This window comes from Mastomys coucha, unplaced genomic scaffold (assembly GCF_008632895.1).
Source record: "Mastomys coucha isolate ucsf_1 unplaced genomic scaffold, UCSF_Mcou_1 pScaffold22, whole genome shotgun sequence".
Taxonomy (NCBI): Eukaryota; Metazoa; Chordata; class Mammalia; order Rodentia; family Muridae; genus Mastomys; species Mastomys coucha.
Window position 1 is genome coordinate 110,617,959 of NW_022196905.1, and position 24,933 is coordinate 110,642,891.

A 24,933-nucleotide genomic window follows, 5' to 3' on the forward strand; every position below is an offset into this window, starting at 1 on the left:
AAAAAAAAGAAAAAAAAAAGAAAAGAAAAGAAAAGAAAAAGAAAAGAAAAAAAAACCAGGAACAAGAAGAAGTCTTGGCAGCCGATAAGAGGAGGGGAGCCAAAGTCCCTTTCTGATTTGAGATTGGAAGACATTCAGGTCTAGCTAGAAACAGAAGCTCCAGGAGAAGTAAATAACTAAGCACTGAATATTCTGAATCTGTAAGAAACCAGAAGTGAAATATGGGGGAAGATGCCATGAATAAAGCATGTGCCATGTAAGCACATAAGGACCCTAGGTCAGGTCCCTAGCCCATGCAAAGCTGGACTGAGTGCATGAATGCCTGAATCCCAATGCTCCTATGACTCAGACAGCAAAAAGGAAGATAGAGGCAGAAGCCTGACCTCCACATACATGCGCGTCATGGCATGCTTGATCATTCACACACACACACACACACACACACACACAGACACACACCATGTATACATATACATTTTAAATAAAAATAAAAAGGCCCAGAGCTGGTTAGAAATAAGTTATTTTTTTCATCTGACAATTACTGTTATTCCAGTAGTATGTATTTATGGAAATTTTGTAGCAAATGGGTCAGTTACAATCAATATAAGTATAGAAAGTAACTACTGTACAACATGATTTAAAAAAAAAAAACTATATTCATCAAGAGATGGCTCCATGGTTAAGATATTTACTGCTCTTACAATTGACCCAGGTTCAGTTCCCAGCACTCAACCAAGCGAGTGACCCTGAGTGGGCAACGTGCCTGTCTTAATGTGTCAGACACTCTTCATTCCAGCAAAGAAAGCGACCTCTCTCAAAGCACAAGAGGAAAGCTGGGGTGAGGGAATGCAGAAATCCCTGATCTCCCCAAACTATTACTTACTGTGAACCATGGGGAGCACAGGCCTGTTCTCCACAACCCCACAGGATTCACCCAGTCACAGGTCCTTAAACACTGCTCCTCTCAGGAATGTGACTGTCATCAGCATCACTACAGAGAACATCTTTGGATGGCTTTAGTACCTCTGTGTGTGGCTCAGTGGTAGACAGCTCTCCTAGCATGTGTGAGGCCATCGGCTCCATCACCAGCACTGTGGAGAAGTCAGTAAGCTTTTCCACGCACACATATTCTCATAGATATTTCTCAGAAGTGGAACCTCTGGGTCGAAGCTGTAGATACATATCACAAAGGGCCAGCAAAACAGTTCAGGAGGTGAAGGAGCTTGCTGCTAAGCCTGACGAGCCGAGCTTGATCCCCAAAAACCACAGAGCGGAAGGAGAGAACGGCCTTTCACATGCACCCACATATGTACACCCATAAAGTAATAAAAATCTAAACAGATAGGCAGATGAATAGACAGACAGATACCACCACGCCATCCTCCTAGGCTTCTGTAGTTCCACCAGCTAGCCTAACTTCCTTTATCCTGCTTGAGCTGATGGGAATCCTTTTTAGCTCACGAAGCAAGTGTGAAAGAAACACCAGGGTCTGGCTGAACTCTCAACCCCACCCAAGAACCAGAACTAAGAAATCACTCAGTATACAGCTCAACACTCTTGTGAAGTTTGAATTCCAAGCCAGGTATGGGTAGTCCACACCTGTAATCACAGCACTTGGAAAGCTGAAGCAGGAGAATCATGAGTTGGAAGGCCAGGCTGGGCAACTACTTATCAAGACCCTGTCTCAAAATACCACTTGAAAAGGTGTGGAGATTTAGCTTAGTGGGAGAGGCTTGCAGAAAAGAAGCTGGTGGCCTCCCCTTCTCCCTCCCTCTCCCTCTCCTCCTCCCTTCTCCCTTCCCTCTCTCCCTCCCTCTCCGAAGCCTCCTTCCCCTCCTCTTCTCCCTCCCCCAGTGCATTGGAAGACAGGGTCACCAATGCCATCAACTCTGCGTCGACTCATTTTGGTGATTTTATACAAGCCACAGACATTCATGGCTCTAACCTATAATGCATTATCAGTGTTCAAAACATTCTAAAACAGACAGGAAAAATAGAATACAGGAACATACACTTCACTTGGACATCTTTTCACAGAAATGTTGCAAACCAGCGTGTCAGCTTCCATTTGACTTCACAGAAGTTGTGTGTGATCTGAGACCTTCAATTCCCCAGTGCCTCACAGTTACATATGAAAGTCTGTACAGGGATCCCTCAGGGTGGCAGAGGCAAGTGGAAAGTGAATCTCTGTGAGTTTGAGGCCAGCCTGATCTATATAGAGAGTTCCAGGCCAGCCATACTGTCCATAAATAAATAAATACATAAATACATAAATAAATGTTTTCTGTGAGGTTGGCACCTTACAGGGGTGCAGTTAGAACTGGGTGAGCTGTATGAAATGATTATTCCTTTCATTGAGAAGTGGGTATGTTGGGGCAGACCTGAAGTCCCCACTATCCAGAGGGCTACTTTCCTGTGGTGCCACCCAGAGGCCACTCACTGAGCTATGAAAGAAGACAGCTGGGGCTGGAGACATGGCTCAGACTTTATGAACACTGGTTGCTCCTCCAAAGGACCTGGGTTCAAATTCCAGCAACCACATAGTGGCTCACAGCCATCTTTGACCCCAATTCCAGGAGATCTGACAACCTCTTCTGGCCTCTTCTAGCACTAGTGTAGTGCATTTTGCATACAATGCAGGCAAAGTACTCATAGAGATAAAAAATTCAAAAATCTCTTTAAAAAAAGAAATTTGGTAGTCCTTGGAAAGAACAAGCATAAAACAATGGAGAGAAAACTTAGGAAGCTGGAAGAGGAGGCCCCAGCATGTGTACACACTCCATGATGGTGCCAGAAGCTATGGGTAGAGGGCCAGTGTATGTAAGATGCTTACAACTACCTATTATGTTTGTGTATGTAGTGCTTTTAACCACTGAGCCATGTCTCCAGCCCCAACTAAATCTTCTCTCTCACAGCTCAGTGAGTGGTCCTTGGGTGGCACCACAGGAAAGTGGCCCTTTTCACAGAGCAGGTGATCAACTACCCATTATGACATTCCTGTGAATGCGAATGCCTCATATCTCTCCTCCCCTCACGGATGCCAAGAGAGAGGTGGGGCACCCATGTGTTCTCCTGCCAAGCCCAGTTCCAGCCTTCCTTCCTGACCTTGACCTTCCTCCCTTTCCTGACCAAGTCAGTAATAACCTTTCCCAAGGCTCCACAGTGCACACCCTTTCTGGAGCAGCCTCCTCCCAGCCCTGCTTCTTCTCTTTCACATTTGCACAGAGCCGGACTCCCTGCGTTGGGAAGCCTGTCCTGTTTGCGTGTTAGCTGGGATGTATTTGGGCTATTGTAGTCCAGACCAGGAGTGCTGCTGTAGATATACAGGGCCAACAGCACTCAGTACAGCTGACAGGCTGTCCACGCCTTTAATCTCAGCACTCGGGGCAGAAGCAGGCAGATCTCTGTGAGTTTGAGGCCAGCCTGGTGTATGATGCAAGTCCCAGGCCAGCCTAGGCTACTTCCTGAAACTCTGTCTCAGGAAGAAAATAAAACCAAACCAAACTCAATAGTACTTAATATTGCTGGACATAGAGATGGACTGAAGAGCAGCCAAGACTTGGATGTAAAATACTTGCTACATCCTCTCCCTCTTCCTCCTCTCTCCTCCCCTTCCCCTTCTCCCTTTTTCCCTCTCTCCTCCCTCCCTCCCTCTCACCTACCTTCCTTCTCTCTCTCTCTTCTCTCCCTTTCCCTCTACAACTCTCTCCCTTCTCTCTCTCCTTCCCTTTCCCCTCCCCTTCTCCCCCTTCCCCTCTCTTCTTCTCTCCCTCCCTCTCTCCTTTTCTTCCTCTTTTCCCTCTCTATTCCCTTCCCTTCCTCCTTTCCCCTTCTCCCCCTTTCCCTCTCTCTCCTTCTCTTCTCTTCTCTCTCTCCTTCCCTTCTCCCTCTCCTCCTCTCCCCTTCCCTCTGAAGTCTAGCTTTATCTAATCCTCCTCACTCTCCCTCTCTCTCCTTTCTCCCTTCTCTCTCTCCCTTCCCCCTCCTTCCCTTCCCTGTCTCCCCTTCTCCCCCCCCCTCTGAAGTCTAGCTTTATCTAAATTGCCTCACTCATATCAGCAGATGACCACCCCATAGTTCCTGTGTGCGCTGTCACTCCAGCCACCACAGCAACAACTGGCCCTGAGTCTCAGCCCCAGATTCCCAGGAGAGAAAATAGATGTGCTCAGCTTAGGCCGTCTACCCACCTTTTGAATCCAGTCAGCTGTGAGATCAGCACCTGCTTCAACAAGCGGCTACCTTACTTCACCATTAGAATGTCCAGGGCAGCAGCCACAGCTTAGCAAACATCGGCATGAATCCAGGGCTCATTCCTTAGATCTTAGCAACTAGTGCATTCAGGAAATATCCTCAGGGGGCTAGGAGTATATAGTTCAGTGGTCCAACAAGCCCAGGGCCCAAGGCTCTATCCCATTTGGAGAGATGAAAATAGCCTCAGGTCAGTGGATAAAAATGTCTTATGTAACCTTTTGTCTACCTGGTTTCCCTGTTCTCCAAGAAAGGAAGTGGAGGGGGAGGTGCACCAGACGGCCTTGAACGGGGCATGAACAGAACTGACGAGAGGCCTGTAGATGTAGTTGAGTGGTAGAGCACTTGCCTGGCATGCACTAAGTCCTGGGTTCAGTCCCCAGTGCCGCAGGGAAAGGAAGGGAGGGAATGATCAGATGAAGGGGGTGGTGTCCTCCAGACTGCTCTTTAAAAATAGATGATTGGCCTACTTCTGTTCTGTATGAAGATGGGTATTTCCCCAGAGCCGAAGCAATGCAGACATTCTAGGTCTTTAATCTAGCTCTTGACACTGGTCACAATCCAGAGTTACCTGGAGAAGGTTTTAAAATTGAAATTAGGCATCCCATACAATTATCAAAATTTGAGGGTGTGTGCCCTTACCTAACTTTAACGGGTTGGGCGCCCCAGCTTGACCGCATCAAAGCCTAGCACAACATTACTGAAGACCCACAGCCCCTCTGTGAGGCAGGAAAACCCAGGTGTGATTAATCCCATTTCCCAAATAACGCAGTTGTGAGAGCGGAGAAGTTTTCTCCTTGTGAGTGATAACCTCATTATAGGCGGAAGAACCGCAGGGACTTCCCCTCTAATCTCACTGAGTCATGCTGCAAACACCAGTTAAGAGCCACCCTCCCTGTACTGCGAGCCATGCCATGTGTCCCTTCTTTGCCCTCTGCTCATCTCTCCATTCATCATTTGCTCCTGGATGCAGGAACTAAATAAGAAGAGGACCCAGAAGGAAATGGAGCACGCCATGCTGATCCGGCATGATGAATCCACCCGAGAGCTGGAGTACAGGCAGCTGCACACCCTGCAGAAGCTCCGCATGGATCTGATCCGGCTGCAGCACCAGACAGAGCTGGAGAACCAGCTGGAGTACAATAAGAGGCGGGAGCGGGAGCTGCACCGCAAGCATGTCATGGAGCTTCGGCAACAGCCGAAAAACTTAAAGGTGAGAGCACAGTGACGCACGAAGCACCCTGCACACAGCACACATCTTCACTCGGGCAGGTGGGCCAAGTGCCCCCACACACAATATCAGACTCTCTAGGTGTGGAGTCCGGGGCTCCTGCCACATTGAACCCCACTAAGCTGCAGGGTTTTCAGCCCTCCTTTTATTTTGCCCACCTGAGCCATTGGTCACCCACCCTCTTTAAAGGCCACTGAGGTGGGATGGACAGATGGCTCATCTTCCAGAGAAACTGGGTTTGATTCCCAGCACCCACATGGCAGCTCACAACTATCTATAACTCCAGTTCTAGGCAATCTTATGCCCTCTTCTGGCCTCCAAGGGCACAAGGTACACAGGTAGAGATACATGCAGGCAAAACACCTATGTATATAAAATAAAAACTAAAAAAAAGTTAAGCAAGGAGAACTTGAGAAATGCTTGAACAACTCCTTCACTCTCAGAAAACACAGATATTTACATAACAGTTCATAACAGTAGCAAAATTACAGTTACGAAGTAGTGATGAAAATAAATTTGTGGTTGGGGGTTACCACAACATGAGGAACTGTGTTAAAGAGTCGTAGCATCAGGAAGGTTGAGAACCACTAAGTTTTTAAAAAAAGTTAAGTTGGGTCTCATGGTGGAGACATATAAGCAGACAGGTGTGTTTCAAGGCCAGCCTAGTCTACATAGTGAGTTCCACTGCCAGCCAGAGATACACAGCAAAACCCTGTGTCACAAAAAAGAAAAAGAAAAAGAAAAAGAAAAAGAAAAGAAAAGAAAAAAAGTAAATAAATAATAATAAATAAAAAAGATGGTGTCTCTACCATGCCCACCTCTGCCCTGTCCTCCACATTCATATACACACCACTCCCTGAGAAAGTGGGCAATGAACTGTCCATGGTCTTAGCCCCAGTAAATGAGAGAACTGTAATGGGAACAGCCAAGTTCAAGGATACTGTACCAGCTACAGCGCCACTTTCAGAGTTAGTAGGATCTTGTGTAGCTCACTCATGGCAGATGTGACATCTGCCACGGGACTGGCTCTCCAGACTGCTCCAGGGGGTTAAATGGGGGGACCCTTTGGCCCTCGCAGCCTCCAAGTAATCCTTGCATCGCACTGGGTGGCAAGTTCTGTGTCCTCAGGCACTAGGAAGACAGACCAGTGCCAGTGCGGGCACAGATGCAAGCCATCCTCAGTCACACTGCACATGTCCCTTCAAGGCAGGGACAGCTGAGTGGCCTGTGCCCTCCACATACCCCTCCTCCTACTTGCCAGAGTGCAAATGTGATGTTACCTCCTGAAAGCACACTCAGGGGAGGCAAAGATGCACAGTCACTCCCTATTTTAGTGCCTGTGGGCAGGGGTTGGACGGGAGGTGCTGTTCCATGCTCTTCTCTGTTGATGTCTCAGGGAGACACTGTGAGCCAGGGCAGTGGGACAGGGGATACCTCGTATGTGGTTTTGTGCACATGTGCCCAGAGAAAGGGAAGGAACCGCAAACAGTAGGGTCACTAAAGCCTGGAGGAAAGCAGGGAATAATTGCCAACCTTTTAACAGCTGCATGGAGTTCCACAGTCTGCTTACAAGTTGTCACTCGCCATTAGAATCCACTTTTTCCTAAAGCGATTTGTCAATTTGAAATCACTCCATCCATTTCACATAAAAGACAGAGCGCTGGTAGAGTTACCTGCAGCCTGCATCATTGCTGTCCCCTCTGGATTGACAGCTATCGAGTGCAAGTCCTGCGTTTGACTGTGTCGTACAACCCAGGGGACTTCATGCCTACTGACTCAGTTCTCTCTTTCTCTTTGTCCTCTTTGTCATCCTTTTTTTTTTTTTTAAATCTGCCAGGCCATGGAAATGCAAATTAAAAAACAGTTTCAGGACACTTGCAAAGTACAGACCAAACAGTACAAAGCCCTCAAAAATCACCAGTTGGAAGTCACTCCAAAGAATGAGCACAAAGCAATCCTAAAGACGCTGAAGGACGAGCAGACGAGGAAGCTGGCCATCCTGGCCGAGCAGTATGAACAGAGTATAAACGAGATGATGGCCTCTCAAGCGGTAAGTGGGTAGGTTTGCTGCTGGCCGTGCAAGCGAGGGGAGAGCAAGAAAACCCAAGACCCAGCCTCCATTCCCACGCACCTCGGGGATATATTGCTTTAGGATGTATTGCTGGCTTCTCTTCCTGCCCGAAGAACAGAGGAAGGTGAAGACGCCGAGCACAGCCCGTGCGGATACTCACAGGAACACATCTTTTCACTCGGAGCTGAAGGAGCAGTGCCATTCCAGCGGGAGTGGGGGAGGGGGAGCACTCGGCGAAGGGGAGATGGGATGGATACCTCGAGTGTGTATGTGTGTATGTGTGTGTGTGTGCGCGTGTGCACGTACGATTCCTCATCAGAGGTTACCGACCACCATCCAACCAATCTCAGGCATGGCCATGTGAGAGGACAGAGAAAGACAGAAGGACAGACAGACAGAGACAGGCAGGCAGACAGACAGACATATTTGTTCAATAAACTCTGGCCAAGCCTCTACATGCAGCCCTGTGCTGGCCCAGAGACAGTGGAGCTAGACACAGTCTCTCATGCTGTGTCAGGGAAACTGGGAAGTCAGTGTATCCAGGGCTCAGTGGGAGGGTGAGCCCAGAGTCCAAGGAGGAGGATTGGGGCTGGGAGTCGTGGCCTACACCTGAGATCCCAGTACTCAGAAGACTGAGGCAAAGCAAAGGCTGGGGGTGGAGTTCATCAGTAGACCACCTGAAGGAGGACCCCCAACACTGAAAAGGGGAAGCACGGAAGGAGGAGCGAAAAAGGGAGGAGAGGGTGGAAGAAGGGACGGGAAGGAAGAAGAAAGGGGGACTGGAAGCCCATGCACCCCTCCTATCTAATTCCCAGACTAGCCCTCCTGGTTTTCCACTGTGTCCTAGGCATCCTAGGATACCAAGGATGTTAGTAGGTTAGGGAAGGGGTCTGTCGAGTAACTGAATGGTGTCACCGCACAGCTACCAGCCCTGGCGGCCAGTGGTTTACTAAACAGAAGCATTAGTCCCACCTGAGATTATAGTCTACAAAAATGCAGAGGCACTGAATGGTCTGAGAACAAATGACCAGCTAAGCAGTGGCCAAAGCCAGGAAGTAACATGGGGGTGAGGGGTCAGAGCCCTCACAGAAGGTGAGTTGGTATTCCATAATGAGAAGGCTCAGGTGTCTGGTGTGTAGTTAACGTGAGTCCTGGGTTCCAACACATCACAAGAGGGAGGTGGTAGGCAGGCACATGGATGTGGTGAGAGTGGGTAGGATTTGAGGGCCACTTAGTAGAGGCAGCAGAGGGAACTGAGGAGTTTGGACGCCCAGTACAGGCACCTTGAATAAGGTGGCTATGGCATCTGAGCCCTGTGAGTGTCTGTGTGAAGAGGTACAGATACTGAAATCTCATGTCAGTAGGGACACCAGGATTCAAAACAAAAGGTCCCATGTGTTTGTCTTGTTGGGGCAGCTATAACTTAAGAGTGAGTGAGAGCTACCAGGGACAGGAGGAAGGTTTGAGAAGGGACAGGAGATAGGTTTGAGAAGAGGGCTGGGAACAGGCTCTAGGAGCCATCCATGTTTGAAGGCTAAGTAGACGAAGATCAAAGAGGATGAGCATCCAAAGATCAGGAGGGGAGCAGAGAGAGCAGGTCACAAGTGCCAGGGCAACAGTTCCTGTGGGAGGGTTCAAATGTGCAGGAGCCATGAGAGCAGCAAACCTTGGTGACCTCCTTACTTTGGACAGTGGCTTTAGCCAGTGCTGTACATAGCTGGGACTAGATGTCCTTACACTTCAAAGGGCTGAGGCTGCAGCCCAGTGTGCTTGCCTAGCATGCATGAAGTTTGACCCTCCACACTACATAAACCAGCATGGTGGCACCTGCTTGGAAGGTGGAGCATGAGGATCAGAAGTTCAAGGTCATCCTCAGCCACATAGTAAGTTCAAGGCCAGCCTGGGCTACATGACACCCTGTCTCAAGCATAAAGAGTGCCCATAAAACAAGAAGAAACTGCACATGGGACTCCATTTCCCATCCTCATCAGCAGAGGCAGACAGACAGACACTTAGCAACTGGACAGACCTGTAGCAAGCAGAGGGGACAGTTAAAGAAGGCTTCTGCCAATAGGAAAGGGCTCAGACAAGCTCTTGAGCTGAGGATGGCTGTTACTGCACTTATTTTTGCCTTCATTCATTCATCCATCCATCCATCTTGCAAATGTCTGAGTGTCTCCAGCGTGCCTCAGGCATGCCAGATACCATGATAAATAAGATGTCCCCTTCTTCCCCAACCTGCTCCTCCTGGGATAATGGAGGATGCAATATCACAGGGGGCTGCTGCACATGGGATGGAGCAAGGACAGGAGGCAGCCATGAATCCAGAAGGGCTAGCCTGGTCTGGAGTGACAGGAACAGCCTCACCACCACAGCTATTTAGGCTAAGAAGCCTCTGGAGCAAGAGTGGGGAAACAGTTGCTCATCTGAAGAACTGCAGGCATCGCTTCTGTCTGGAATGTGAAAAGCTAGGGAGGGTCTTGCTTGGAAATAAAACAGGAGGGCCAGGTCACGGTGAGCTATACAGGCTTTCGCCTGAGCACAGTACACTGTCAATAAAGCAGAGGGGACCTAGCAGCGTGTTGCTGTTTGGAGACCATCCCTCCGAGACATGCAGAGAATGCTATGAAAGAGCAGTGTGGTGTGCTCTTGGTTGGCCACAAGGGGATAGTGGCTAAGCTAGAGAGGCCATGCTGGGATGAAGGGAGGAGGTGTGGCCATATTTGAGAGTTTAGGGAGCCTGCTGGGTGACAGGGCCAAAGATGGTGAGGAAGGATCCAAGTCTCTGAGCTGAGCTTAACGGTAGATACTGTGACAATGACAGTGTATTAAAGTCATCGGGACCACAGGCCCGGAGAGTGGAAACAGGAAGGGTGAGTTTGTAGTGGTCATGTTGAGCTCCAGGGTCTGGGAGACAGCCCTGGGTGAAGCTATCTCACGGGGTGTCCTTGGGAAAGAAGCAGGGTGGGGAGAGAAACATGGGAGGGGTAGGCAGTGTCTTGGAAATCAAAGCTACAGGCAAGGAATTGCAAGAAAGGAGAGGCTCAGTGGTGGCAAGCCATGCCAGGAGGTGAGGTCGTACCAGGGCATCTCACCAAGTTGATCAGAGACCTGAACGTGGTAGTGTACATGGAGGATGGGTCAGATCAGAATGAGTCAGAGGTAAACTCAAGGTAATGGGGGACAGTACCTGGTCGTATTCCTGTCTTGGTTTTGGTTTGTTTTGAGACACAGACTCTAATATCCGGGCTGGCCTGGAATTCACTATCTGGCCAAGAATGACTTCTGATCCTCCTGCCTCCTCACCTCCCAAGCACTGAGATACAAGTGTTCATTACCGTGCCCTGTTTATTCAGGGCTGAGATGGGACCAGGGCTTCATTCATGCCCCATAAGCACTGTACCAACCCAGCCACACCCTAGCCTGGCTTCTGTCCCCTTGGTTGTAGTCATGGCACCTGTGGCATTGCTGAGCTCTGCAGCAAGGATCTAGTGAACACATAAGATGGCAGACACAGGCTAAGGAATGTGGGCTAAGAGGAGAGCGGCACCCTCTCTTCTGGGACAGGAAGAAGGTGAGCCTGAATATGACTGTCACAGCTGTCCATCACTGGCCTCGGGCTATGAGTCTAGTGTAACCCTTTAAGTACCTGCTGTGAATTCCTTTGTTTACCCGTACAAACTGTAGGCTCACTGAAGGATGACCATTTACATGAACTCAAGAGTTGACATTTAAGAGTTTTTCTATAAGTGGACAGATTATAAATGTAAGAAGCTGTGTGGACTACAATGTGTCTGGTCACACTAGCCAGCTCACCTCTGCAGAGGCAGTCAGAAATGATGTATGCGAGGGGTTGAGGAATAGACACATGGGCTAGATGCCTAGGCGCAGTAGTACTCCAGTTTCTAGTATTCCAGGGAAGGGCAAATCACTGTTGAGTAGTAGAAACAGTATTTGAGCTTGCATTGGGAGGAGGTTGTGAGCTGAGTTACACTGCACACACACCCCCTTGCATCCTTTTCTTCTGTTTAAGCCACTCTAGGGCACGAGCATAATATTCACCCACATTATTACAAACCTTACAGTGCGTTTGTATGTGTGACTGTGTAGAAGAAAAATTCCAAAATCTGGAACTCCTATGGTTTCTAGTACCTGGATTTGTGTGGTCAGAGAGAGGATTTTGAGGATATCTGGATGCCAGAAACAAAAGAAGCTGCAGGTTGGGATGGCCGAGGGCTTGTCCAGCATGCAGGAAGTCCTCAGTTTTGTTACCAGCAATGCTAGAATCCCAGCATGGAGATTCACACCTGTGATCCCAGCATGGAGATTCATACCAGCAACCCCTGCATGGCTGTACAAACCTATGATTCCTACATGGCAGTACATACCTGTAATCCCTGCATGGTGGTGCACACCTGTCCTTAGGCAGTAGACATACAAGGATGAGTAATTCAGAATCATCCTTGAGTGCATTGCAGGTTTAGCTCCAGCGTGGCCTGCATGTAACTGTATCTCAGAGGAAGCGGATATGCTTCAAGGATCTGAACTGCCCATTGGAGGTCTAAACTCTCAGCTGCTCCTGCAGGGCTCATGACAGCTAATGCCTAAGAGCAGAGAAAGGCTGGGCTGTTGTTTTGCTTTCCTGGTAAACAGCCTTTCAGGTCAAGAGGAAACCCATAGCAATCCTCACTGGGAGCCATATTTCAAGGTCATCTGTGAGCTAATCCAGCTGCAGACTGTGTATACAGCCACCCTGCCTGTGTCCCCTGATGGAAAATGGGAAGAAACTGCCCTGTCCTTTCTAGTGGATCCTAACATATAATCCCTGCATAAGCTAGGACTCAGGAAACACTTTCCCCTAACTCCATGCTGTACTTCCCACAGGACTAGAGATGACACTCTACAAGTAGCTTTAAAATTCCAAAGTCACTTCAGCTGCAGGACACATAGTCTCTTGTTGAAGACCTATGTCAGCTGAAACTGATACTGAAAATGGCCTGGCTAGGAAGGGGCAGAGAAAGGGACGGCCACATACAAGCCTAGGATAGAGGACCTAACCTGTGCTCTGGTAATGGAAACATGTTTGGGTTCTGGTCTTCACGTTCCAGCAGGTGGCCCTGGCCCATGTCCACACAAGATCTGGGTATCTTGGACCAAATGTAAAGCTCAAGTACACAGTCCAGGAAGCAAAGAGAGCTAGGTCAAGCTGCATCTATAACCTGGATCCCATTGCTTAAAAGCAAAATAACGTCCCCTGAGATTATCAGCTGCTCTCAAAGGTAACGTTTTGAACCCCTTGGGTTCTGGATTGGCATCGAGGAAGATGCCATGTGCAGCCATGGCCATGGCCAACATAAGCTGTTTTGTCATGACAGCTACACTGGCCTGGTTGATACCTTATGATTGTTGGATTCACTTCTGTAGCACTAAGCTAAATGTCTAAATGGTCTCATGATTTTAGAGTTAAAGGTCTTGAAATATGGACACAGTCTTGCCAAAACCAAAACAATGTAACATCTGCTGTTTGTTGGATACTGTGTTACATGTGGGGGCTTAGACCTGGGATCCTACATGGTCTCTTCCATTTAAAACTCACACCAATCTTAAGGGAATTATTGTTTTCTTGGGGGAAGAAAGAAAAGGAAGGAAGGAAGGAGGGAAGGAGGGAGAGAGAGAGAGAGAGAGAGAGATGCTATCCTGGAGTAGCTGAGCCCCAGCTTCAGGCTCACCAGGTCACCTCCAGAGTGCACAGGCCTAGCCACTAGGGTGGGCAGCCTTCTCAGGATCCCTGGCCCAGCACCAAAGGAAATGTGTTCTTAGGATCCTGTGCTGACCAGGCAGACTCCACTGGCTCTAATCCAAATTGCACTGTCCGTCTTCCTTCTATCCTAGCAAGGAGACCATTCCCAGTCGCCCCCAGAGTAGTGCGTGTGGACTGCCTTATACACAGAGTGTGTGTCTTCTGTACCCACAGTTACGGCTAGACGAGGCGCAAGAGGCAGAGTGCCAGGCCTTGAGACTACAGCTCCAGCAGGAGATGGAGCTGCTCAATGCCTACCAGAGCAAAATCAAGATGCAAACGGAGGCCCAGCACGAGCGCGAGCTACAGAAGCTAGAGCAGAGGGTGTCCCTGCGCAGAGCGCATCTTGAACAGAAGGTAGGAAGTTTCCTGGGACCCATGCAGTAGGGCTGGGATGTGGGAGGGTCACAGTTTTAAATGGAGTCCAAGTGACCAGGGTCAGACTGTCAACCCCTAGCACCCAATAGAGCCAGGCATTGTCCCTGACCCATACACAATGACTCATGAAGGTTATTCAAGTGACTGAGGTTCGGCTTAGGAAGCCTGCCATCTTAGCCAGCTGAATGACATCACTTACAAAAGAACTATGGGATGCCAGCATGGCTGCCCAGAAGCCTAAAAAAGTCCATTTTTTTTTCAGCAAAAGAAATTACCACTAGAACTCTTTAATGAAGCAGTAAAGTGAGGTTCAGAGGTTAAGAGCACTTGCTGCTCTTGCAGAGGGCCAGGGTTCAGTTCCTAGCACCCATATCAGACAGCTCACAGCCACCTGTAGCTCCAGCTTCAGGGCATTCGATGCCCTCCTCCGGCCACCACAGACACTGTACTCATATGCACATATCTAAACACAGACGTAAATAACTAAATAAAAATCTCCTTAAAACAAGCGTGAAAACAAAGGTAGCTGACGTCGCACACATAGCAAGTGTGGCCCCACTTGCCTCATGCCTTGCTGCAGACAGTTTCTAGGACTCTCACTCGGAAACTGTGCATAAGCATCTCAAAGCTGGGGCTGAGAAGATGGCCCCCGTATGGGGGGGGGTGCTTGCTGTGCAAACATGAAGACCTGGGCACTACCCCAAACATCCACATTAAAAACATTAAAAGCCAGATCTGTGGTGTTGCACACTCGGGATCCCAGCATGGGGGTGGCAGGGGCAGAGGTAGACAGCTCCTTGGGGCTCACTGGCCGGCCAGCCTAGCCTGCTCAGCCAATGAGAGGTCCTGGAGCAAGGACTGCAGCAGACATGGTCTTCTGGCTTCCACATGAACATGAACATGAACATGAACATGAACATGAACATGAGCACACATGCACATATGTGTACACACAAAGCATCTCGGGGCCAGGGAGATGGCTCAGCAAGTGCAGCACTTTCTGTGAGTGCATGAGGACCTCATTTCAGATCTCTAGTCCCCACACGAAAGCTAAACAGAGCTGGACATGGGGTGGACAGCAGCACCCCCTGTAGCCCTAAGCACAGGGAATGGAGTCACTTCCAGCAGACGGCCAGCCTAGCTGAAACCCAAGATCCAAGTTCAGAAACATCCTGTCTCCGAACACAAGGCAAAGACGGACTGAAGAGGATAGCAGCGTGGCCCTTGGAGCTCCACACACTCGTGCACACACGCGCACATGCGCGCGTGCACACACACACACACACACACACACACAGCTGCAGCATCTCACATTGGTGACCTCTCCCCACTTAACCTGTTAGCTCACTTTTTCTCCCAGAGCAGCATAGCAGCCCACTGTCCCTGCTACTGATCCAGAATCAACTTCCTGAGGATGCTGTAGGCTCCGGCCCTCCCCAGCCAAGTTACAAAAATCACACAGGTCTCATTGTCCTCAAGCTCCCTGGGCTCATCTTCACTTGCCTCCTAGTGAGGGAAGACACTGGCTTAGATCAGCCCAGGCTCAGGTAGCATGGCTGCCTCCACCCCCAAAGCCCACCCACACCCCTCTTCCACTCCTAGCAAGTCTGAGACACAGCGAATCAAATCCAAAACATGTTATTACTGGACTTCCCTTTCAAGTCTAGGCTATTCCCCACTCCTGTGCATGTGTGTGCATGCGTGTGTGCGTGTGTGTGTATATGTATGTTGTATGTGCGTGTGTGTATATGTGCGTGTAGAGGGGGTAGAGGGAGGGGAATCCCTCATGGCTGTGGGACAGGTATTGGCACTGAGACCCACTTGTGTGCTTGGGCAGATTGAAGAGGAGCTGGCTGCCCTGCAGAAGGAACGCAGTGAGAGGATCAAGATTCTCCTGGAAAGACAAGAGCGAGAGACCGAGACTTTTGACATGGAGAGCCTCAGAATGGGGTTTGGGAATTTGGTGACATTAGATTTTCCTAAGGAGGACTATAGATGAGATTAAATTTTTTTGCCATTTACAAAAAAAAATGAAAAAAAGAAAACAAAAAAATTCAGACCCTGCGAAACTACATTCCCCATCTTAACGGGCGCTGCTCTCACTTCACTCTCTCTCTCTCTTTCTCTCTCTCTCTCTCTCTCTCTCTCTCTCTCTCTCTCTCCTCCCCCCTCATCTCCCTCCTTCCCCTCCCCTCTCTCCCTCCCTCTCTCTACCTCCCTTTCTCTACCCCTCTCTCCTCCCTGCCTGCCATCCTCCCTCTCCCTCTCTCTCTACCCCTCCTGCCTCTCTCTCTCTCTCTCTCTCTCTCTCTCTTTCTCTCTCTCCCTGACACCGTGTCGCACTAGTGCCTGTTGATTCTTACTCCATCAGGGGCCCTTTCCTCCCCCCCGTGTCAACTTTCAGTGCTGGCCGAGACCCGGCCGCCCCTGCCGTCACCACCCACATCGCGGTGCCAACGCGGTTCCGGATGCTCTGCTGAAGACCTCGGAGGTGGTTTTAGGGTCTGTCAACCAACAAACGGCGATGGAACACAGATGGATGTTGCTTTGAGCAATCCCTCATTGTCACCAACCAGTGAAAGTAAAGCAAAAAATGAGAAAACAAGCAAATACCTAAAGAAACCTAATAAAGAAATACATGCCAAGGGGGAGAGAGACACAAAATCCGCAGCCTTACACCTTAACCAGCTGCTGCATAACTTTATTTTATTTTATTTTTTTGGTATTTATTCATCAGGAATTAAAAAAACAAAGTTTTATTAAAGATTGAAAATTTGATACATTTTACAGGAACTAATTGTGATGTACATACGAAGTGGTAACATATTATTACTATTTTGGGGCTGGGGTGGGTGGGTGGGGTGAAGAGATCTTGTGGTTTTTAAGAACCTGCCGGCAAGAGTTTGCCTTGCTGTCAGCCTGGTCTACTGTATCCCAGCATCCTCTGCTGTTGCAGATGGTGCGAGTACACTTAAGGAGCTCACAGAATCCCAGTAGCACAAAATTGGGCTTTGGCAAATCATGTATTTTGTGTATAGAGGGAATCTAAGGAGAGGAATTGCTTATTTTCATATTGTATTTTAACTGTTTCTCTGATCAAAATTTTTTTACTTCCTCCTCCTATTCCTCCCCGCCTCCACACCCACCTCCCACTTCAGTCTCTGGAGTTCAGTGTCTTCTCTGTCCAATCATCTCTGTTTATTTCTCCTTCCCCTCCCCACACCCCCTATCTGTGGTCATAAATATTGCATTATTCATCCTTTCAAACTGTGTATTTTCTTACAATAAAAAATGATGAAGAGAAAAAGGCTTCACTCCTTTTGCATGCACTTAAAAAAAAAAAAACTTAAAAAAGAAAACATTTTTCAGGTTCCGAGGAAGAGCATGATTAACTGTCAGGGCTTTTAATTATATTTGTAAATAAAAGTGTTCGTCACATGGCCTGGCTGTGTTCTTGTAGCAGGATTTCCCTTCCAGGTGCCCTGGGGATGACTCTGAGGGCCCTCCTGGAACTGTGCTGCAGGGCCTCAGCTGCTGCTGCTCCCTGAAGAATGCTGGCAGTAAAGCCAACCTGCCAGTTTCTTCTCCTGGATGAGACGGAGGAGCGCTGTTTGACAAGCTCAGAGAGGCCGGTCCAGCCTGGCTGCCCCTAGCCATAGAAGCAGGAGCCACACACACACTGTGCAGAGCCTCCCGTGGTCTCAGGCAAGAGGACTGGACCCCACGAAGAAAAGCAAGCCGTGAAGGAAGCATGAAAGCACTCCTACTGGAAACTGTCCCACGGTAGCCCAGCCTCCATCCCCCCACCCCTGGTTCCTTTAACTGGAGTAACTATATAGTAAAAATTGCACTTCTGGGATATGGTTTTGGGGTCAGGATAATCTCACACCTATAACCCTAGCTCTACCAGCCGAGCATATTGAAAATCGGACCTTGCTTTCTTGTCATTATTGTCTCTTTTCTTCCTTTTCTCTCTCCTTTCTTCTCTACCCTGGGTTTTGTTTTGTTTTCCTAGAACTCACAATGTAGACCAAGCTAGCCTCCAACTCACAGAGATCCTTGTGCCTCCAACCCACCTCCACCTCCCGAAGGGCTGGGATTAAAGGCATGTGCCCATCACACCCAGCCCTGTTTTATGTTTCCTACTGACCTGAGAGCTGGCCTGCTTACACTTGCTTAGCCAGACTGAGAGCACATACAGTTCTCTGTTCTGCAGTGTTGGAGACTAAGTTCAGGCTCCTGTGCTAAGTAAGCACTCTGCCACTGAGCCAGCCTGAACCCCCATCACTGTTCTTTGAATGCAGACCTGAGGACCATCCTTGGATCCTATGGATGGGTGAGTTAACAAATACAAACATAACCTGTCGGTCTCATTGTGACAAACTAATGACATACTAAATCCGACTAGTATAAGATTACAAGTAGTTATTGCCATGGGTTAACTCCTCCATAGGGCCTATGATAACAGCCACCCAACCTCCCAGGCCACTGAGCCCCTTAGTGTCTTTGGTCAGCACATTGAAAGTAATGTTGGCTAGGCATGATGGCACGAGCCTTTCACCCCACAGCTGGAGTAGTAGAGATCTCCGTGAGTTCGAAGCTAGCCTGGTCTACAGAGTGAGTTCCAGGACAGCCAGAGCTACATTAGAAAAACCCTGTCTCAAAGGGGGATGGGGCGGGTTAGAGAAGACCAAAAAGATAGGTGATGGGCACAGCTTAGATGGGAGTGCCTCTATAGCCAGTGTGCTGAAGCCCAGGTCCCCAGAGTGTGGTCCTGTGAGGAGGTGGCTGGAACCTTTGTTCACAAAGGGCCTAGTGGAAGGAATTTTGGGTTTTGTGGGTGTAGTCTTAGAGAGGATCTCAAGACTCTTCTCTTTGCTTTCTGGCTGCCACATGGTTCCACTGTGATGCTCTCTACTGCCAAGGCACAGAGCCACGGGGTCAGGCCAAAGGACCCTTCTTCCTCTTCCTTTGACGATCCCAAGTTTTTGTCACAGTAAAGACAAGCAAATCTAATAATTTCTTAGAGAACAAATAGCATATGCCACGCACGGGCTTCTGCTTCCCATGCTACATACAGCATGCTACCCATGCATCCTGACCAATGAGATGTTCGGGCAGTGGTTGGTGGTAACGTGGGCTCTTGTTCGAGACCTATCTGATGTCAGAACTCACAACCATCTGAGTTAAATGCCCTTCTGGTCTCCCCATCCATTTCTCTCTATAGTGACAAATGTCCATCTGGCTTGTGAAAAAAGAAAAAAGAATCTTGCCGGGCGGTGGTGGCGCACACCTTTAGTCCCAGCACTTGGGAGGCAGAGGCCGGTGGATTTCTGAGTTTGAGGCCAGCCTGGTCTACAGAGTGAGTTCCAGGACAGCCAGAGCTATACAGAGAAACCCTGTCTCGAAAAAAGCAAAAAAAAAAAAAAAAAAAAAAAAGAATCTTTAAGCCCATAAGGTAATAGATGCCATTTATATAATCTTCTCCTTGACCCTCTCTGTGAGGGGTCCGAGAGGGAGCTAGCTGCCGGGCAGATGGAATATGTGTCCTGCACCAAACACCTGGCACAGACAGTCTCCCTTACCTTTGTGTACTCGTGTGAGAAGGGAACAGGAATGGCCTAGAGAGGCAGCAGAAACGTCTGTGAGGGCAGGAGCATGGCTCTGGGTTCCACCCCCAGCACCACAAAAATAAGCAGAGAACAACACAGTCAGCATTCTCCCTTCCAGCATATAATAACTACCCCTGAGTTTAAAAATGATTATAAAAACAGGTTTATGGACTAGCAAGATAGCCCAGTGGGTAACGGTGCTTGCTGCCAAGACAGATAATCTGAGTTCAAACCCCAGAACCCACATGATGAAAGACAAAACCTACTCCTGCAAAGTGTCCTCTAGCCTCTCCATACATGCACCATAGCGTGTGCATACACATATGCACACACAAAATAAATGTTTTTTAAACACATGTTGGTCAGGCATATAGCTAAGATCACTGGTGATCTTTGATCTGTAAATATTGAGGCTATTTACTGAGTGCCTGCCATATGCCTATCTGAAGTGTATCAATGTGCCTCAGACAGGGGAATCTTAGCAGTCAAATGGAGATGATCCCAGGGCTGGAAGAAACCCCGGGATTAGTGATTATGATGAATGACTGATAGAAAGTCCTATGAATACAGAAGTCAGTCAGAGGCTGGTCTGACCTGTAGCCAGCCTGGCTTCCACAGTTAGACTCCATCTCAAAGCAAAGAGGAAAAAAAAAAATAAATAAATAAATAAATAAATAAATAAATAAATAACAAAGTCCCTAAACCTAAGCGGCACTCCGGAACCATCCAGAAGACTTCATTATGCATGGGGTATCCTCCCCAGCTGGGGACTTCAGTTTCTTGTTGTTTCTTAGGCAGTTTGGTTTCCTGTAGTGCTGGGGGGAAGTTCCATGCCTAATACACAGTCCAAAAGCACTCCTACCACTGAGCCACACCTCCACCCAGCACATTCCCAGTTCTTGACTTCACGGAGGCCACTATCCTTTAAACATGTTATATGTATACAGATATATACATGCATATATATGTATGTATGTATGTATGTATGTATGTATGTATACACACATACACACACATACTGTGATACTGGTTAACAACTGCCTGTAACTCCAGTTCCAGAGGAACAGTGCCCTCTGTTGGCCTCTACAGGCACTGCACTTACATGCACAACCTCCACACAGACACACACACACAGAGACATATTTTTAAATACTCTCTTTAAAAGCCAGAAATATGGGTTTTACCAGATTTTTACAGGTTTTTACAGGGATTGGGGGTGTCAGTCAGGTGACAGGATGACCATACACAGAGCTGAGCTCCATTCCCAGCACCACATAAACCTGGTCCTGTGGTGCACAGCTGTAATCCCAGCACCAAGAGGTGGGACTGGGGCAGTCAGTCAGAGGTTTGAGTCTGAGGCTAGCTTGGGAGACATAACATACTGTCAAAGAAAGGAATAAAAGGAAAAATGAAAAGAAAGAAAAAATACAGACAGACAGGCAGATAGACAGACAGGCAGGCAGGTCTATAAGTGTCCACATCTTTAAATGGCAGTGGAAACATGGCCACAGAGCCATAGAGCCATGGGAATTTCACCTAGCCTTCTCAGACAGTACTGTGAGGGTCATCAGAGCATTGGCAGAGAGAGCTTCCAAAAACTGACAGTGTATGTGAAGGGCCAGGTCTCCAAGTTGCCTGGCAGGTTCAAGGAGCCAGGAGGCAGCCTTGCAGCACAGGAGCTGAGTATAAGCAGGAGCCAAGAGGCTTGTGGCAGTCACATTACAAAAGATTCCTGAGCCCTGTGGATCTGTAAATCACTCAGGGATTTCCAATCTCCTCTGAGGCTGCCTGACTTTGCACCGATGTCAAGACAGGCTTCAACCATGTGCAGTTGGGTCTAAACATTGACAAGATACTAGCCCTGGGGGGGAGGAACTCTGTGAGGGGGACCAGAAGAGGGAGCAGCATTTAGAATGTATACAAATTAGTTAATTTAAAAAATATATATTAGCCCTGCTTTTGAGATATGGCCTCCATTTATTGGAGGAAAATTCAGGAATTCCAGAGGTGTGACATGGCATGTGTTCCCTTCTGCATGAGCTCACAGTGACAAGCACATCCCAGGATTCCAACTGTTATGATCATAAAAAAAAAAGAAAGAGAAGAATATGTTCTAACTGGGTGTAGGGGAAGGGGATGTCTCTGCCTTGGCAGGCCCATGCCAAGGCATCCCTTCCTCCTGAGGGACCAACCACAGGATGGTATAGTATAGAATAGAGTTTATTTAGGGCATGGGGAGGGGAGTTGAGGGAGTAGTAGAGGCAGAGAGAAAGACAGAGAAAAGGAGAGAGTAGAGAAGTGGAGGCCGGCCATGACCCCGTGGAGGGGGGGGGAATGGGGAGAAAGGAGGCAAACAGGAAGCAAGAATAAGAGAGACAAGAGAGGGAGGAGGGGGCAAACAGCCCCTTTTATAGTGGGCCGGGCCTATGTGGCTGTCGCCACGTACCTGTGGGGAGTAAACCTGGCAGCTGCCAGGAACTGTAGGCACGGAGTCCAGACAGAATACCAACACCAACCTTAGAAATGCTGGGTTATGGGCCAATTGTGAGCCAGCAAGATGGCCCAGCAACAAAGGAGCTTGCTGTGCAAATCTGGCGACCTGGGTTTAATACCTCAACAAATAGGAGAGGATCAACTCCACCAAGTCATCCACTGACCATGCGCTTAAGTGTGTGTTCACACAGACATACACGGAAGAATAAGGTAAAATTTTAAAGATTTATGGGTATGAGTACACTGTAGCTGTACAGATGGCTATGAGCTATCATGTGTGTGGCTGCTGGGAATGAACTCAACGCCTCTGCCAGCCCCACTCGCTCTGGCCCTGCTCCCACCAGCGTAAATCACTGTAGCTGTCTACAGATGCATCAGAAGAGGGTGTCAGATCTTATTACGGGTGGTTGTGAGCCACTATGTGGTTGCTGGGATCCAAACTCAGGACCTTCAGAAGAGCAGTCAGTGCTCTTACCCGCTGAGCCATCTCACCAGCCCCTGATTAAGGTAAAATGTTAACGCTGGATTGTGAGCCCCTGGGCCATACTGTGAGACATCTGTTGTCATGGCTGATATTATTATGACAGGATCCAGAATCAAATCATAGAAGAGTCAAGTCTCTGGACATGTCTACCTGTGTTGGGTTGTGCCACGGGTTGGGTGGCGTCCTGGATTGGATAAAAAGGAAACAGTGAGCTGGGCATTAGCTTTCACAACCTTGCTTCCTGATGGTGGATGCCACAAGTGACAGCTACTTCAAGCTCCTGCTGCCAAGCCCTCCCCGCCCTGATGGAGTGCTCCCTGAAACTGTGAGCCAGAATAGCTCCTCCCTCCTGCAAGCTGCTTCGATCAGAATTTTGTCAGTAATTTACACTCTTGGGAAGGCTGTAGACAGGGAGCAGTCCTGACTTCTGCACTTTATTCTTGTATGTCCGTCAGATCCCGTTCAACCATTTAGATTTTTGTTTTGTTTTGTTTTTTTGAGACAAGGTTTCTCTGTGTCACCTTGTCTGTCCCAAGCTTGCTCTGTAGACCAGGCTGCCCTCAAGCTCACAGAAAGATTCATCTGCGTCTGCCTTCCCAAGGGCTGGGATTAAAGGTGCCACTGCCACCTGGCTTTTTGTTTTGTTTTGTTTTGTTTTGTTTGTTTTAACACAATTTCCTATGTATACAGATGTTTTGTCTGTATGTATGCCTGCAGACCAGAAGAGGGCATTGGATTGTGAGCTGCCATGTGGATGCTGGGAATTGAACTCGAGACCTCTGGAAGATGGCTCTCTCCACCCTCCAATTCATTACCTTTATTTTGTGTATGTGTGCAGGCTACATATATCATGTCTCATATTTGGGGATCAGAGGACAACTTTGGAAACAGTTCTTCCCCTCCACAATGCGGGTCCCTGACTACCCAGGTAGGTGGTCAGACTTGGTGGCAGTGACTTTACTCCATCAGCCATCTTGCCCCACCCCCACCCTCACCAGCCACACCTGTTTTAAGGTAAGGAAGCAGAGTAGGCTGTAGTTCCTATTTCACCATGATTATCACTTAAAAGAGAATCTAACATTTTGCAGTAAGAGAAAAATCACATGAAAAATAGGAAAAAATAAGTACACAACTTTAAATATATGTAAATACCAAGTCACATTGTTCGAAGTTCGATATAACTGGCTTGAGTGTGGAGAGGAGACTCCACTGACTTGTCTGCCCAGAGGGCAGTTTGCACGAGGCAGAACTGAAAAGATGGATTCCTGTGGACATGACTGTCACCATACAAGGAACTCCCCCAGAAAACTAACTTGTCGCAGTATTTCTTGCATGAAGGACAGGTGTTTGCTGAAGCACTATAACAGCAAAGAAATGGAGTAAGAGAAGCTAGTGGTGTGAACATCTATAAAATGGAGTATTGGCTCAAAATGTGAACAGCAGCCCCTTAACTGAAGACCAATTGCATAAAGCAGAGTTTGGAAATTAAGTGCCGTGGGTCAGTGAGATGGCCCAGCGGATGAAGATGCTGCAGCCAGATCTGGCAATCTGAGTTTGATCCCCAGGACTCACAAGTGGAAGCAAAGAATCACCTACCACAGATTGTACTCTGACTTTCACGTGTTGTAGTATACACATATGTTCATATGCACATGTGTGTACATCTACACTAGATAGTTACATAGATAATAGAGATGTAATTTGTTTTTAACTTTAAAGAACAGGCAGAAAAGAAGGCTCAGTGATTAAAAGCATGCACTGCTCTGCAGAGGACCTAAGTTCAGTTCCCCACACCCCACCACCTGCAACTCCAGCTTGAGGATCTCATGCCCTCTTCAGGATTCCACATGTACCTTTGCTCGAATGCATGAACACACACACACACCCACACCACACACCACACACTTTTTGGTTTTTCAAGACAGGATGTCTCAGTTTTAACAAGCCTTGGCTGTCCTGGACTCGTTCGGTGGATCAGCTGGCCTCAGAGATCCACTAGGCTCTGCTCCCCAAGTTAAGCATTAAAGGTGTGTGTGTGTGTGTGTCACTTCACCCGGCTAACTTCTTTTTTTAATTTTGTTAAGTGCCTAATCGTGTTTTCCAATATTAATATCAAGACTTAACTCTTCAGGATGTAAAGATAAGGTATATTCTGTTCTTCTGGAAGAACACCCAAGCCAGGAACTGCCATCAGGGAAGTGCCGAGACAAAGCATTTTGCTCTTTCTCATGTTCTCTGCTCTGCCAGGCAATGAGTGCCACAGCCCAAGCCACCTAGTGGTGTTTTCCCTACTGTGATGGCTCAACTTCCAGCTTTCTCTTGCTGACCAGGTCTGTCACAAAAGCAACACACTCCTGTCAGCAGAAAGCACATGAAGCAAGCCTGTTTCTCTCTAAAGTAACATTTATTGTGCTTATCCACATGTCCCAGTGCAACTACTGAAGTAAGATTTCAACTTGCTGAAGTCAGTTTTCTCCTTCCTCCACCTGGGTCCTGGCTTTGAACTCATGGTTTTTCCTGATGTGCCCAAACTCAACAATACTTCCACTTCAGCACCTCAAATGCTGGGATGGCAGGTCCAATCCACCATTTCCAGGTCAGCCTGAAGCCTGGTGG

The 24,933-nt window shown here is 48.2% G+C and overlaps 1 protein-coding gene across 2 annotated transcripts in view; it reads left to right on the forward strand.

Annotated features, from left to right (window-relative positions):
* The window catches only part of Taok3 (TAO kinase 3), a 165,469-nt gene extending 148,300 nt beyond the window's left edge, over positions 1–17,169 (forward strand). Inside the window, exons 19-22 of one of the 2 annotated variants that reach the window (XM_031337622.1) lie at positions 5,222–5,461; positions 7,317–7,529; positions 13,525–13,707; positions 15,566–17,169. In XM_031337622.1, the coding sequence (XP_031193482.1) occupies positions 5,222–5,461; positions 7,317–7,529; positions 13,525–13,707; positions 15,566–15,727 (798 nt within the window). In that variant the 3' untranslated portion in view covers positions 15,728–17,169. The remainder of the gene's footprint in view (positions 1–5,221; positions 5,462–7,316; positions 7,530–13,524; positions 13,708–15,565) is intronic. The other variant, XM_031337623.1, reaches the window with a different exon arrangement.
* Positions 17,170–24,933: the final 7,764 nt, after the last annotated feature.